At 40.4% G+C, this 16,763-nt stretch overlaps 1 protein-coding gene across 7 annotated transcripts in view; it reads left to right on the plus strand.

The window, feature by feature from the left end:
* The first annotated feature begins 1,010 nt into the window (after positions 1-1,010).
* TBC1D2B (TBC1 domain family member 2B) overlaps positions 1,011-16,763 on the plus strand; it is a 41,634-nt gene continuing 25,881 nt past the window's right edge. For 6 of the 7 annotated variants that reach the window (XR_007767120.1, XR_007767122.1, XR_007767123.1 and 3 more), the window contains exons 1-2: positions 4,859-5,224; positions 12,195-12,348. Coding sequence is in view for 2 of the 7 variants with exons in the window: in XM_050903667.1 (XP_050759624.1) it covers positions 4,859-5,224; positions 12,195-12,348 (520 nt within the window). In the remaining 5 variants the exon portion in view is untranslated. Of the gene's footprint in view, positions 1,066-3,397; positions 3,489-4,858; positions 5,225-12,194; positions 12,349-16,763 lie in introns of those variants that run through there. The other variant, XR_007767124.1, reaches the window with a different exon arrangement.

The following is a 16,763-nucleotide window of genomic DNA, read 5'->3' on the forward strand; positions in this document are numbered from 1 at the left end:
TTCCTGTCACCTCTTTTCCTCTTTTTAATCTTATGTGAGGTAGCTTGTCTTGTGTACTACAAACTTTGCTAATCTGATGACCCAAGTATGTAGTCTGAGGACTTCCCTCGTACACTTTGCAATCCTGTTATGATGTAGTACCCTGGGCAGAATATTACAATTTACATAAAGCAAGGCAAGGAATCCCTGCAGCTCAAGGATAGCTTGTCTTCCTGTTCACTAGTCCAGGTCTCTGATTGGGCCGCCTAATCCCAAAGAAATCCCCTTCTTCCATTCTGATAGTGCAATAGTAGACTTCTGACCACAGGAACATTTATGAATTATCGACTCCAAAATCAATTGTACTCATCTCTCATCTCTTTTGCTTTCTTTCTTGGCTCTTACTTTGCAGGATGACTCTTCAACATCTCCTTGTTTCCTGTTCTAAGGAAATCTGACTGATTATCAGAAGTGATTTTGAGCACCCCTCCAGTGAATGTTCTGGGTTCATCTTTAAACTCTTTAGCCCAGCATCACTTAAGCTGCTATACAGGCAATCAAGGTAACCTTAAGCTAGCCCTTCACTAAGTTATTTCTCACTCTGTGAGATAGTGGATATAAAACTTTTATGATCCATTCTATCCCACTGGATCTTTCCTGATTCTTGTTACATGTAATGCTTTCATGTAATATAAAAAAAATTACACAAAAAAAGGATTATGTGAAGATTTTTGTTGAATTCTATTCTATGTACTCCTCTGATCTTTCTTTTTACTGGACCCTTCTGTGAGTCCCCATTATATGTACATATTCTTAGGTTCTCCACTGAGAATCAAGTGTACACATGGAAATAAGTTCCACTGTAAGCAGCTGAAATAATTGTGTTTTATTAATTGTGTCATTATCTGTGTTTATATTTTTTGCCCATTAATCTTTTTGTCTCTACGACAGTACTCTAAATGCTTCTGCTTATCCTCTTCAGCATTCCTATCAAGCTCTATAACAGTTCTCTAGCCAGTCTGGATCTACATGGATGCTGACAAGCCAACAATTATGTGCATATGGGTTGCCCAGATCGTTGCTACAGTTAAGTAGTTCCTGCTTTTCTATTCATAAGGGGTCTAATTCGACTCTCTCTCTTCTGCATGACTACCAACTTGCCTGGATATCTTTACAAGACAGATCACAGATGTGTAACTAGAAATCAATGCTGCCATTCACTGAATTGTATAATTGTTGCTTTTTCATAGTGAAGAGTTCTTGATAAGATGCAGTGCAACAAAAAGCAAAACCAATGCATTTAATGTTGTCATATGTTCAACTGCTTTTATATGAGACAGTTAACTGAAGTTAAATTAGATCTTTCCTACTGAATCAGAAACTACAGATAAGCTTCCCTGCTTATTCAAGGTTTCTATCTTTTTTTCCATTTTGAGAAGGGAACACAAATGGTGAATGGGAAACAAGAAAGGAGCACCACCTAGTGTTTAAAGAATAATGACGGAGAATGAAAAGTATATGAACCGTTTTCCATCAGTTAAAATGTAGAGACCAAGTAATTCTTTGTCTAACTTGTTTGCATATAAATAAATAATTTATTCTGGAAATGTAATAATATGATGTTCATGGACATTGTGGTGACTGAGAGGCAGGGGAATGTAGAATGACATGTCAGACTGCATCAGAAACAGTAGTTTGGAGAATTTTTTTTGCCTGTTTGTCTCTATTGGCAAAAAAAAGCTTAGCAAAGAATTTAAATAATAGTAGGCCAAAACCATTCACTCTTAGAAATAATGTAGTGCAATACTCTATGCAAGTACTGTATGTAATCAGACTGTAGCAGAGTGACAGTATTTATCTTGGCAGTGACAGTCACAGATAACATTCTGCAGGATGAACCTGCAAAATATTTGTTAAAATGGAATTAAAGTAACCGTTTAGCCTATATCTCAGCATGCAGGTTTGGACTGGCACTGTGTGGGAGAGGGTTTGAGGGGCGGCAGTTGTCTGTAGTTCCATTGTTCTGGAAAGCAAAAACCAGTAGATGTTTAGTGTGAGCTCTGAAAAATTCTGGGTATCATCTCTGAATCTCTGTATCTCAGAAGATATCAGACAAGAGACAAAGTCATTTTTGCTTTCTGTTTTGTGAAAGGAAGCAGTGTACACTCTCAGCCATTCTAATTTTGGAGCTATGATCTCACTTTAACCAAAAGCATGGTACAAATGTGCTGCTTGTAATTTATTGGTGTCTCCTGCACTTCTGTAAACATGACAGCATGAGCCTGGCATATACACCAACTGCACTCTCTCTGCCTCCATATCTCATGATAGACTCTCTTTTTCTTGCATATTTACTTTTTTTTTAGAATAAAATGTGAACTTATTCAAGAACTGTGAATGCTTATATTCATTGTAAGATAAAACCATTACAATTGTAATGAGTTAGACCAGTCTCTCGTTTTTCAGAGTAAATACAGTTTTATTTTTTACGTGTAGTAGATGGCCTTGTTCTGCCAAAAGTGCTATTACTAAAATATTTGTTAATTTTTAAGAGAAAAACACACCAGGAAAAAGGGGAATTTCAAATATTTTCAAGTTTGACAAGCTTTGTGGTTCTTTTGGGAGTATAACCACTGTTTCGCTATATGTAAAATTTACGTGACTGTTGCACTATAGTTAGGAGCTATATACACATCAAAAGCTTCATTGGCCCTCACCTCTGAGCAGGAGGGAAATCTCATCCTGTGAGATGCTATTTATATTTGTTTTCTAGACATCTGTTCACAACAGAATGCCACCTATATCATCTGTGCATTCTGGACATGAAAACATGAAAGGAAGAAGCAGGTAAAGGGAAAAGCATTGTTTTAATTTATATTCACCACAGCAACTTAGAAATAAGTTGCTGTTATTTACCAGTCCACATCTGGATCTGTTTGTGAAGAAAAGGGCATACATGAAATAAGGAACTTATTTCCCAAGAAGGGGAACTTTCTGTTTACATGAATTGGCTGTGAAATTAGGGGATTCTCCTGCTTTGAGTGTTGTAAGGAAGCTGAACAGAAAATTAAAAAAGAGAAGTACTGACAGCAAAAGTTTTGAGGATTTAGGAATTGATTCTGTGATTTGCTGCAAGATGTCATTATTGATAGCCAGTAGGAGTCACGGGTGCTCAGCATGCAAAGAACAATGCCACCCTTCACTAAATTGATGAGATAATGTAACAGATCAGGGATAAGTGCCGATCTAAGTCTAGCCTTAGTTTGCAACATTTAATCTTTCAGTGGATCACACTTCATGTCATGTGCGTTGAGTGGGGAGATAACTTCCACGCCTCAGTTCCTTTAACAAATTACTCAAGTTTCTCTGCTAACACAACACTGGCTATTTCCTCACTTGGCACATTTCTTATCAGTAGGTGACATCTGGAGGGGAGGACTTGAAGACTTCTGCAATCCCTTGTGTCAACATCAAAGTGGAACTTATGGACAACCACACTGAATATTCAGGTGCTTTATATCCTTTACATCCTTTAGCATAGAATGAAAATACTGTCTGGCAGATGAGACAGTTACTTTTTATTGAGAAATTAATCAAGGCATTTAAAAATGAGGACAGAGTAAGAAGCTCTGGGGAATTTAGGATTTCTGGATAACTTGAACTTCCAAACTGTTAGAATCCAGTCAGATGAACCTAGTTCATAAATAGCATAATCCTAATAAAAACGCCATTGCAAACATCAGCTCCAGCCATTGCAACAACTATTTTGACAAAAAACCTTCTGTGCTGTATCTAAGGTTGAGAATGAAAAGCTGAATGTCATTAAACATGGAATTGTCTCCTCCCATTTCTGGCTGATGATGCCACATCAGACTGTTTTCTCTATTTGTATCCAGAGCGTTAGGCATGTTTGATGGAAATAGGCATACACTGTGTTCCAGACACAAGGAGAAATTATGTGAATTTATGTGTACCTCCCTGTGGCAGCTTGATCTCTTCACAGTGAAGTTCTCTGTTACGGCAGTTCTCTATTATGAACACTAGAAGTTCCCTAGAGTCCAAAATGTGCTAGATGTTTCAGTGAAACGTAAAAATATAAATAGTTTGGCCTGTAGCCATTCACAAGTCTAAACCCTGTAAACTACAGCTTTTTACCCATTGCTGCCTGCATGTTCCATAATTTTTCCCCATAAATAATACGATTTGGGAGTGATTTTTAAAAGCCCATCAACAGGCAGAGCAGAAGGGTCTGGTAGGTAAGATCAAACGCTGCAGAGAGATTGTGAGAGAGATTGTGAAGGCATCGTGTGGCCCATGCACTCCTTTGCTTACTGCTGTGATGTCAGGCAAGGCACTGGGGCAGAGATAAGGTTTGGAGTGGGAGAGTACAAATGAGTAATACAGTTCCCAATAAGCGAAGGGTTTTAATCTGATCATGGGCTAGACCACGATTCGGAAAATAGTTTTTAATGTGGTCACAAAACTATTGGAGCCCGGCAGCAATAACGCAGGGACGGTACATTAGAAGAGCAGACAGTAGCCCGAGGCGTATCGAGGTAGGTGGCTTTCCACGTCAGCAGCGGCCGATGTCGTGCCGATTTCCTGGAAAAGGGCCGTACGAAGCCCGACGCCCCACTGAGGGCTCTGTCCCTGCGGGCAGCGGGGCCGTGCTCGGCAGCCGGGGCGGGACGGCCCCGGGCCTTCGGCTTTGCCCGCAGCCGCGGGCGGCGGCGCGGGGAGCGGCGGCGGGCCGGGCCGGGCCGGGCCGGGCCGGGCCGCGGCGGCCGCACTACAAGTCCCGTGAGGCGGCGCGGCGCGGGCCGAGCCGGCTCCCTGCGTGGCGGGCGAGTCTGCGTCCGCGGCGGGGCGAGGCGAGGCGATGCCGGCGGCGGGCTCGGAGGGGGAGGAGGGCCCAGCGGGGGCCGGCGGGGAGGGCGCGGGGCCCGGCGGCGGCCCGGCGGGGGAGCAGGCCGGCCCCGGCACCCCCAAGCTCTGCGGGTACCTGCAGAAGCTGTCGGGCAAGGGCCCCCTGCGCGGCTTCCGCAGCCGCTGGTTCGTCTTCGACCCCCGCCGCTGCTACCTCTATTACTTCAAGGGGCCGCAGGAGGCGCTGCCCCTCGGGCACCTCGACATCGCCTCCGCCTGCTTCAGCTACCACCAGCCCGAAGCCGGCGCCGCCGCCGCGGGGGACGAGGCCGCCGCCTTCGAGGTGCACAGCCCCAACGGGGCCGTCGCGGTGCTCAAGGTAGGCCCGGGGCGGGCGGGGTCCGTCCCCCTTCCCCGTCCCCCCAGGTGGCCCTGGGTGGGTGGGCTGGGGCAGGCGGTGGGCGCCGGGGGCAGCTCGCTGCCTGGCGCTGCGGTGCCCGGCCGTTCCCCCTCCGGCTCGGGCGCTCTCCTGGTGCCCGCAGAGCGCGGCGGGGACCTGCGCTGGCTGCGCCTCCGAGGCGGGACTGCCCTCCGCTGCATTTTGTGTGTTTTTTTTAAAAGAAGTAGTATTTCGCAAACGCAGAGTAGATCAGCAATACCAGGCTGTCCCTAGCGTTAGTTTCATTTTTCTTCCCTTTATGCTTTTTGGTTTTAAAGTGCTCTTCTGAAAGGGAAGAAAATGCTTCTGGGGAGCGCGATCCTGTTGGAACAGGATGGGCTAGCTGGCTTGGTTGAGTGGGTTCTGTGGAAAAGTCTGGGTAGAAAAAAGATTTCCAAGGAAATCGGGTGGGTTGTGGTTTTGGAAGTTGAGAGGGAGTGGTTGGTTTTCACTTTTGGGGTGTTTATTTTGAAAAGATGATATATGGTAGAAGTCTTCATCTAGACTGCTTTGGGAGGAAGGAAGAGGAGGAGGGAGAATTGTTTCCTGATAGTAGCAGAGGCTGCTAATCGCATTGTCTTTGCAAGGACTCAGACTTTCATAGGACGAAAGGTAAATGTTAGGATTGTTTTACATATCTTTCCTTTATTGTCATGCCTAGAAAAAAAACCCAAGGAAACTGTTTCCACTCAATAAAGAAGAAATAAATTCTCCTGAGTATCCATTATTTTTATTGCTGTTAAGGCATATATTTCCCGCAAGGAATGTTTTTGTGCATTTAGTGTGAGTTTTCACGTGAACTGTGTTCTTTTTTAGCAAGATCCTTAATATTAGAGTATAATCTGTAAAGTTATTAGAGTAAAACAGCAGAACTTCAAAGCTCTTCAATATTCTGTTTTGATAAATATAAGTGTTTGTAAAATAAGGAATCGTTAACATACTTTACTAAAGCATAAGCAAGTTATTTAACTGGAAAACTAATATGATAATTTTAACTAGATTTGGTTAAGGAAAAGCAGCATAATCAGCAGTTTTGCATGCAATCACGTGTGAAAACTACCTTTTTCTTTGTAGAGCCGTAATCAAAGTTTTTATCGCTTTCCGTGAATCTGCCTTTATAGCCTGAGTGTTTATGTTACAGAAGTTAAAACTGCAGACTTGGTGTAAGCTTTTTGATTTTTGATAGTTTAAGGGGGGGGTTGTTTGTTTTTAATTAGTATCTAGTGATTTTTATGTGGAAATCTCTAGGAAAATACGTAATGCACGTTTTGTTTTGAGGATCCTTTTTGAATAGGAGGGCATTTGTTGAGAAACATGTAATTTATGATTAAGATTATAGTGGGAAATAGTATATGCCACCTGTGTAATAAGTAACTAGTCTGTCAAACAGTACCCTAGCAGCAGCCTCAGGTGTCTTCTGCAGTCATGAAGATACAAATCATACTCGACACTGATGCACAAGCGCAAGGAACAGGGAGTTTCCTTTTTCATGTTTTTCTTAGTATCTTTTAGTCTGTGATGTTACTGCTCTGCCCATACTTTCTGTATCCATTTTTTTCCTGTACTCTCTAGGAAAGAACCTGCGTGGATTGGAGATCCCTTTGTGTTTCCTTTATGGGGATTGAGAAGAGGTGCCAGTTAAGGAAGTCAATGTCATTTCTGTCATTAGCAGAAAAAAAAGATTTTGTATCTTCTACCTCTCATGTTGTTATGATGCTTGCCCTAAAGCAGCCAAGTGATTGTCTGTAAAAATACTATTACATTATAGGTGTTTATATAATAAATAAGGAATTAATGAAAATCTTGAGAGATTTTGCAGGACCAACTGGCCTTTTGTGGCCGTGTGATTCACCAAGGGATAAGGCTTTTGCAGCTGGAATTAATTTTCTTCTACCCAACATGATAGTTCTTTAAGGCCTTTAAAAACATCTTTCAGCTGAATTAGGTAGACATAGAATTAAGAATGAATTCAAGATGTTAAATTAAAAAAAACCCCAACCCAACACCCCCCCCCCCCCGACTGATCCAGCCCCTGTTGAAAACAAATGTGATTTAATCTATCAAGAAAACATTACACACAGAGCACGAGGAATAAAGTCAAGTCAAATGTAGTCTTCATCCTCTAACTCACATGCCTTGTTTTCCTCAATTTGCTACTTGTTCAAAATTTCCAGATCTTGTGATCTGGTCTTTCCCATTCAGTATTATAAGCTGAGAAGAGCAATAAGAAATAAGCAACTGGAATTCCAGATTGAAATGATAGCGCTGTTGAGGAATGCATTATTTCTTCATAATGCCTCAGTTTTTTGTTAATGTAATGATTTCATCATCTGGATTGCTCAGTCTTTGTCTTTTAATGGGGACTGAGGACTGTATGATATACTTGGGCTTTGTTTCTCAGTTTGATAACAATTTCAGGAAAGATATACTGTAGCCTTTACAGCAAATAAGGCAAATTGTCCATAATCTAGAAATGTAGATAACCAGCCCGACACTTGCATGATTGTAGCTTTTCTATATATTTCCAACAGTTAAAGTACATTAGAAGAAGTTAAGTGTGTGTAAAAAGCTTTTCCATTTAAAATATACAACAGGTACGATCACTTTAGGTAAAGAAGCAGAGAAAATTGTGTACTTTATGAATTATGGATAGATTATGTTTGAGAATATTTTCATGGAAAGGACCTGATCCTGCAAATACTTGCTGAAACACAGAATGCTGGTACTACAGTCAAGTGAATATTTGCCTGTGTTTGCACAGTGAGGTCTGTCATTAAGGGAGAAAAGAATTAGCATTATGAATATATATAAGTGAATAAAGGGGTCATTTCTCATTTGTTTTTAAAGTAGTGTCTTGTAGTGACATAGCTCACTTGCTTTTGAAATAAAGAGACACTGGCCAGTGATGATAGACTTTGTGTCTACTCGCTTATGTGTGGCTAACTTCTTTGTGAACAGTGGTGAATTGGGAGGGGAACAGAAATTGCACAGACTTCTTAAAGAAAAAAACTTTTCTGGGTTATTGGCCAAGTAGTAAGCATTCCAGACACTGCAGATTTTGGATCCCAGATCCTTGAAAGTATTGGACACCAAACTTGCTGAAATCAGAATTATTTAGGAGCTTTTACTCTAATTTGTCAATAATCTTTAAGGATGTGGCAGTGATTAATAATGGGGTGCTCAAGCTTAAATAGTATTGCCTTAGGACCTAACACCATTAGGGCCTAACTCGTCTTAGAAGGTAGCTGAGCACTGAAGGCGATTTGTTTTGAGCTGATCTTTTTTTTTTCCTTTCCTAATTTTGCTGGTTAGTGGTTGCAATGCTTTAATTAAAAATTGGGCTGCCCTCCAAAAAAAGCTATCTGGCTCCAAATTTGCTGTTTGAGCGTAGCAGGATTAGTAAATCTTAAGAAATGCAAACTTTCTGGTGATGCTCCCTTTTACAAAAAAGCTTGAGGGAGAGTCTGTCTGTGTTCAGGAAAGGATTGTGACAAGAATTTTCATGAGTTTCCGCAAAATGGCAGGTCTGCTTGTTGCATTTCTTTGAACTCTTCCTGAAAGTGTTCAATATTGGCATACATGTTCCACCAGTGGGTCCAGGTAGAGGATGCCACTGAGTAGTTGTTTTCCCCAAATAGTTCTTCTGTTTGTGTCGTGTGTGCATTGGAAGAAGGCAGTTCCTGCAGCGTCCTTAGTGGGAGAATATAGGGGAATGGTTTTAAGTAAATGATAATAATTTTCCATCATTTATGTTGAAAAATACGTGGGACTCTGTCTCTTCACTTATAGTGTCTTTTGTTGCTACTGTTGCCTGTAAGTTTGCAATAGTAATTCCTTATCTCGCACCAGTTGAGATGACATTTATGGTGGTTTTTCTTCTCACAGAAATGCCCCCATTAAAATGGGACTAGCTAAGGTTCTTTCTTACTGCAGAGCCATGTAATAGTTTAGTACAAACAAGGATTTTTTGCGAGATCTGATCGATGCTGCACCTAGTTAAATGTTCTGTCGCTCATGGTGGGCAGTAGCCAAATACTCAGAGAAGTCATGAGAAATGGGGCAAGCATGGAAGTGCTCCTTTCTCTGACAGATAAAGTGAATTAAAAAAATGTTTGCAAATTTATCTTCTTTGTAGGAGTAGGGGAAGAGGGAGACTTAAAATAGTCTATGTGTGGTTTTTGTTTTTTTTAAAAAAGAAGTCTGTTTCAGACAACAAGCTTCAAAGATTAGTTTTGTTTAAACAACACTCAACAGAGATTCTCAGGATACTCTTTTACTTGTGAAGTAAATAATTAAGATGCCCATATAAACTCAGCAAAAACTGTTCAAAGGGAGTGGAAAACTCCATAAGAGAAGGGAGACCGTGGGTGTGAAGGAAGGAAGGCAAAGTAACAGGCAGGGTGCAGCAGCAGGGTACCGAGTAATTCTTGGGAAAATTACTTAAAATAGGGGAGTGAGAAACTTGTACTGCTTTGCTGTCCTGTTTCACACTGAAGGATCATAACTTTTAATGGACCCAATGTGTAACAATGACATCACTTGTAAACTGAGGATGCGTATGTGCTGCTCAGCAGAGAACAAGTGCAACTGGGAATTTAAAAGCAACAACTAGGAGCAACTCCAATAAAATCAATTCATGGTTTTCTAAAGACTATTGGGGAGAGGATAATGGGACAAATTGTGAAAAAGGCTCATTAAATTGAACTAGTCATGGGCAGAAGTTAATTGTAGGTATAACTTAGATTGACTCCAGGTGAATTGCCTCATTAGCTATGTTGTGGTAGCAAAGAGAACCACTTAAGTACTACATCCTGTGTTAGTGGAAACTCTTTGAATTCTTGGTGGTTTTCTGCTGGAGCACAGTAAAACATTGCTTTACAAGGCCTGTGTGCAAGTCTATCTAGAGGGAATGTAGGCTCTCAGATTTACCAGAAATGAAGACTTGCCACTGGATAAAACTCCAAAGGAAATACTTTTGTGCTAGAAATAGAAGGGGAGACGTTCACTCTTTGCAAAAAGTGACTGGAGTCTGTAGACTTAAAGCCTGCTGCTGTGGTCATTCCAAAACTGCCAGTGATGGCTGTGTGAATTGATGTTTCCCAGTGTCCAGTTCTTTGACACTTTCTGAGAAACCTCATAGACACTTCTAAACTATTCTTTTCCCATGTCTTTTTTTTATGAGGGAAATGTTTTCCTCCAGTTTCCTGTGAGCAAGCAAGAATAAATATATGAAACTAATTTCCATTTCAGATTAGAAATATCTTGCTTACGTATCTTTCTTACCAACTGAGAAGAGTGAACCTGCAGTGTCCTCTTGTATCACTATTTGGTTTATTTCACTACTTGATTTGATTTATGAACGTTTACTTGATTTATGTATCTTATGTCTTCTCATGTGTATGATGTACTGAGAGGAACTGGAGCAGCAGGTCCAGGAATAACTGTGTCTGTTTTCTGATTAACTTCCTTGCACAGTGCTTGAGAGCCATTTGTCATAGGATGTTGTGGATGTTAAAGCTCATACAGGTACAAAACGCCAAATCGTTAAATAAAAAGCTATCTCTATGAATGCTAAACACTAAGATGGCAGATGGCTGAGCCAGAGAGAGCACCCTGGGGAAGGATCAGTTCTTGTTTGCCGTATTGCTTATCCTCTGTCTTGTAATTAGCCGCTGTCAGGGTCAAAATGTGATGGTAAATGGATCTTCAGTTTGACTAGACCAAAAGTGTTCTCATATCAAAAATGAAGACATATCCGTGCCATTTATGTGCTTTGTGCAGCACTTACTATACTTCCTTGGTAAGGAAATCTGTGTTGTTTGTTGCTCTTCATTCTTTTGCAGCTATGCCCTGCACAGGTACCCTCTTCAGTTGTGATAAGCAGAACAGGAAACTATCTGAAATTAAGTTGTCTTTAAAGAGTAAACACAGTCATTTGCCCAGGTAATGAGGGTTTTTCATTGATTATGCCACCAAGCACTTTGGGAGAAGGTAGGAGAAAGACTGGCTAAAAGGTAGACACTCTGTGCTTACAAGCCGAAGGACTTGGGTGAGTGTCTCTTCACAACTGTTAACTTTTTGTTCCTGAACATACCATGTTACTTACTAGTGCTGGATGCTTGTTCTGGACTGGTGGCTGAGGATGTATGTTGGAATAAAAATTACTTTTCCAAGTGAGCACCTGCAATGTCAGTTACCATCACTTAGTCTCTTGTTGGTATTTGTAGATTGTCATTTGACACACTTTGAAATTACTCTTATAGCTGTGATTCTTACTGAAGCTTAAAGATGTGTTTGATTTCTTGCTCACTTATTACCTATTCATGTTAATGACTGTAGGCTTGTAGATTAAATATTCATGTTGGGTTTTTTTGTTTTAAATATGTCCTTTCTATAGAAGTTAGTTAGCTCATGGGATCATCAAGTAATACAGTATGTAGATTTAGTCATTAAAGTAGGAGGCATTACAATGCATTATTAATTTGTTGGTTTCTGCTGGTAATAAAGCAAGTTAAAAAAAGAAAATGGGAATCTTCCTGAGAGTGTATGGGACCTTTTTTTCCATAATACAGATTTGTAGTTATATATTTAAACAACACTTTGTGTGTAAAATATAAGATGCTGCTGCTGTGTTTTCTAATGTTTGAGCGTAAAACTTGAGAAAAAAATGTGTGTGACTACTTCTAATGGAAAATGGATTTGGCATGCAAGTCAGGGATGTGTATGTGTGCACAAGGTGCACTTAGTACATTGGTAGTTATTTCTTTTAAATCATACTGGTTTTGGGTGATGATACCTTGCTGGTCTGCTAATTATTTGGGTTGGGTTTTTTATTGCACTTGGAATTACTGTATTCATATACCAAAGACAGGCAGTGATCTCATCGGCGCTCTGGTTCTTTGTGTTGTAGGCTGCAACTCGTCAGGATATGACGTACTGGCTTCAGGAGCTTCAACAGAAGAGGTGGGAATATTGTAACAACCTTGACGCAGCAAAAAGGGACAGCCGAACTTCCCCTACACCAAGTGACTTTTCCAAAGGTCTTGTTGCCAAAGACAACCCTGGTAGGTTGAAAATTTGAGTAAAAACAGAATGCATGTTTCTATTCAGTGTCAGTTACTCAGTACAAAGCATAGCACTGGGTTAGAGAACAGTCTTAGGAAGTTTTTTGTTACGTCTTGTTATCAAGTAACTCCATGTAAACTTTGCATATGTTGACGATGCTAAAATTATTTAACATAAATGTAATTTTATGTGTGATTTCCTATCTCTTATGAAATCTGTTGATTTCTTTAAAAACAAATTTTTAAAAATGAAGTAAAATGGAGTAGTCCTATGACTAGGTTTCATTAAGTGGCAAAGTAAGGTTTCGGTTAGATAAGTTGTCTTTTAGTGGTTACAGTATCTTAAAAGCTTAGTGTGTTAAGTATCCTGACATGTAAACTCCAGTTTTTAATGGGAACAGGTATATTTTGCATTCTGAATGACCATACTTTGTTCCTGAAAAAATGTGGTGTGGTGGATCTATCTGACTGTGATAAAAATTTCCTGCCTTTTAAAACTGGAAGACAGTTTGCACTGATACTACATAAGTGAAATTCAGTCTCGGTAATACCTTTAGCCAAGCAAAATATAATTTTAGACTAGGGTCAGGGTTATAAAAATGTATCAGTGTATTATACAAAGTTATTCTACATTTTTGACTACGTTGCTCAGGCACTTCTAAATTGTTTTATTCCTGAATCATTACAGAAATGGATTGCTTGCTGATTTCTGTTATCCATAAATAAGACCGAGTAAAATCCTGTTCTGTGCCAAGTTAGACATTAGTGAAGCTCTTTTGGGTTTAAACAGAGTCTTGAGGTCAGACATATTTCATCAACGGATTTTATATTTTGTTCATTTAAATTTGCTCATACTGTAAAACCAGAAATGTTAAGCTGTCTTCTTCCCCGCCCTTCTCTCCCCTCCCCCAGTTCAGATCCCATGCTGCAGTATTGTCCTCTAACCCAGTTTACTGCTTTCATTTGAGAGCAGTCTGCTTGTGGCTGCTTGCTCAACCACAGCTGGCTTGAGAGTATGTTTTTTCATAGGGGCTCAGCTTGATGTTTCAGCTACACCAATCTAACAGCTAGTCATTACTTAAAGAAATGCCCAGCTCTCTCCCTTGATCTAGCACTGGTGCTAGTCTCACCCTTCCTTACGCTAGTGCAGGGAGTGCAACTAGCATCTTTTTTTCCAGGTTAGTTTTTGGCCAAGTAGCTTCCTGAAGTGGTTTACTGTAGGGACAGATGAGTGCCAGGATTAGCCCAAGAGAATTGTTGGGAATGCAAAGTGGGATGGTTTGAGACCAGCTTTCTGGCAGCAGACAGTCTGGTTAGCAGCTTCTCAAACCATATGCTGCAAGAACATACGTGTTGGTGTGCAAAGATCTAACAGCTTGCAGGTGTTGGAAAGAGTAACAGGCTTTTGCTCTTTCAAACCTTTGCCTTTCTACCTTCAGCCTCTCATTCTCCACTGTGTAGTCTCCCTTTTTGTGTTTTGTGGTGTTTGTCTGACCCTGTGCTAAGTTAGTTGAGTTCAGAAGTTAGCCAAAAAGGAAGGTGGTTTGTTTTTTTTTTTTTCTGCTAGATTAATGAGTGGGAATACATTTACTGTGCAATCAGGTGACTTCCAGAGCTGATGGAAGGGAGGGAACGAGGCATGGTGGCTAAATACGGGAAGGCAGAGTATAGGAGTAGGCAGGACTGCCCTCTTTTGGCAGCAGACTGTTGGATCAGATCAACTACAATATGTAACTTGGCCCCAAATCTCTGTTCTTTCTTGTTTGTGCTACTTCCCTCAGAGCTTAAGTACAGTGTGAAATTCACCTGCTGTCCCTGCAGTCTTGTGTAGGTACTTTTCACTCACTCCTGTTCTGCGTCAGATCTAGCAATCGTAATCCAGTCACTTTAGATCACTGATCTGATATTTTCCTTTCTTGTAAATTGTTGGGGGTTTTCTGGATCAGCAAGCTGAACCAATTTGTGTGACTTATTTTTTTTTATTATTATTAAATCCAGTGCAAGGAATGTCAAGATCAAATGCATGGGCTGAGTAGACCCACCCTTTTCAGGGACAGCCTGCAGTTAAACTATATTACGTATAATTTGAAACTGCATCTAGAGTATCTCATTTTTGAGGACAAATCACAGTGATGACTTTATCATCAACTGAAGTGTTTAAGTAGGGATTTCTTCTGGGGCAAGTGCAAAGAGCCTGAATGATTGATGATTGTTTCTTCTTTTTAAACAAGTACTCCAAAAATTGTCTATAGAGTTGGGGGACGCTTTAAGGCTCTGATTCTGTGTTGATGACTAAGATATGTGTCTTGTGTTTTTAAAAAAAAAAAAAAAAAATGAACGTGCATTCGATGATGTGCTTTATACTGGAGCATAGAAATTGGTTTGTTTTGCTAGTGCTTGAGTACAGATACTATCACTAATGTTTTAAATGGGCAAGTAGTCTGTCTTCAGTCCCGAAACAAAATTGCTCACTGTAGTCTTGCCTGTTTTGTCCTGTCGTCCTTCCCCCCCCCACTTTAGAAATCTGGACAAACTGGAACATAGGTGAAGCTAAAGTACTGCTTTATGGATCAGGCTTGACAAGTTTTTAAGAGTTTTCAAGGTGGTGAAAAATACTTTAAAATATTTTTCAAAGTGGGCTGTGGGAAAGCTAATGTTACAAAAATGATTCTGTAGGATTTGTCATGGAGCTGCCTTACTACCATGGAAGTCAAAGAAATGATTTATTCTTTACAGGATATGTTGGGGTTTTTTTCTTCTTGGAATTTATTGAATGTTAATGTAGTTTTTATAATTTCAGTTCTTAGTTATGCTATTCCTCAACTCTTGATTTGCATTAATAAAAAATGGTATGTCATGTATTTATAAGATTGCTATGTTTTGAAGTAAGTTTAAAAACAAGATAATTTTTTTCGTGGTGATTGTATTAGCAACCACATTACATTATTGTGCTGTATCTGCTGTGTAGTCCATACCTCAACCAATCAGCTGGCTGGTGTAAGCAGGGGATCATGTACAATGAGCAACCTCAGGAAGTCAGAGAAGACTCAGCCAGGCTGATTAGTGTGTCTGTTAGAGGGAATGCATTTATTAGAAATTCAACTCTTGAGCAATTCATTTACCTGGGCCATACTATAAAGAGATTTTGTAGTCTTGTCAAATCGTACAGGTAGAAGATGAAACAAGCTGTAAGTATGAAAGCAGAATGTTAGTATTCCAGCCTGGTTTTGGGTGCCCATGAGTTTTCGGTGTAGGTTTTTTTGGGGGTTGTGTGGGGTGTGTTGTTGTTTTGTTTTTTTAGTTGAAACCTGTTGTATTATCTTTCCCCTTTATTAGACAGTGAATGTGATCAAAAGTTACTTTTATCTAACTTATCTTAGCCGAATTTTGTTCAGCTCAAACAGCCAAGGTCCAAAAGAATTTGGAATTTAGTTTGGCTGATAAGGCACTGAAGAAGTTTCTGTCAGCACTGTTCATAAAGTAAGTCAAGGCAGTGTAATTTGTACCTATATTTGAAAAATGACATGATATACTTCTGTTTCGGATACCATTTTTCAAGGGTTTGAGAGATTTGTAGTGTCAATGATCTTTTATATTTGGTATTCTTTATCACAAAATGTTCTGTCTTTCTACTTCTGATCTTTGATATGGGCTAAATAAAAGTAATCATCTGCTGAGTAATTGGAGGGTACAGCTTGCTTAAAGATAGTCTTGCTGCTAGTGCCAAGTAATCATCAGAACAAAGACTGAAAGGCTCACCAGTGATAAAACAGGGTATTGTGATTTCCTAGGGTTTTGCCTTCCTGCAGAGAATCATTTAAGTCAGAAGCCTGTCCAGTGTGTTACTTTCTAATATAACCGCTGAATCAAGTCTGAGAGTGTTCTCTGAATTGTTTAATCCACTTCAGTGCTTTGTGAATGATATGGAGAAGAGTCTGAAAATTACATTTGAGCTTGTTTTTACCTCGCCTGTTCAGAGGGTTTGTAGAAGGCCATAAACCACTTTATGCTTCTCTATAATGCTTTTGCTATTCATAGTATATTCCATACTCTGCATTTCCTAGTCCCTCTGCCTGCTGGAGGAGGGGTGAGGGGGAAAGCAAGCTGCCCAGGATAATGGAAACACTGAGGTAACATATATACTACAGATTCTACAGTACGTGTTGGACAGTGCGGTATGTTGGAGACCTGGCTAGCTCTGTTGGATCAGCTTGGATCCTCTGGACTTTATTAGCTCTGGCTCAGGGCTAGCGCCAGTTCTTGGCTGGTTCCTGTGGAGCCATTCAGAGCCTTCATGTGTGCAGCGCTGGGCCTGAGCTGCATGGCTCTGTGCCTGAGCTGTAGATTTGCTGAAGTGCACAGCAGAGTTTGGCTGGATGAATTTAGGTATAGCTGCATCCAGCTTAACCAGAGCT

The sequence above is a fragment of the Gymnogyps californianus genome, chromosome 11, assembly GCF_018139145.2.
Source record: "Gymnogyps californianus isolate 813 chromosome 11, ASM1813914v2, whole genome shotgun sequence".
NCBI lineage: Eukaryota > Metazoa > Chordata > Aves > Accipitriformes > Cathartidae > Gymnogyps > Gymnogyps californianus.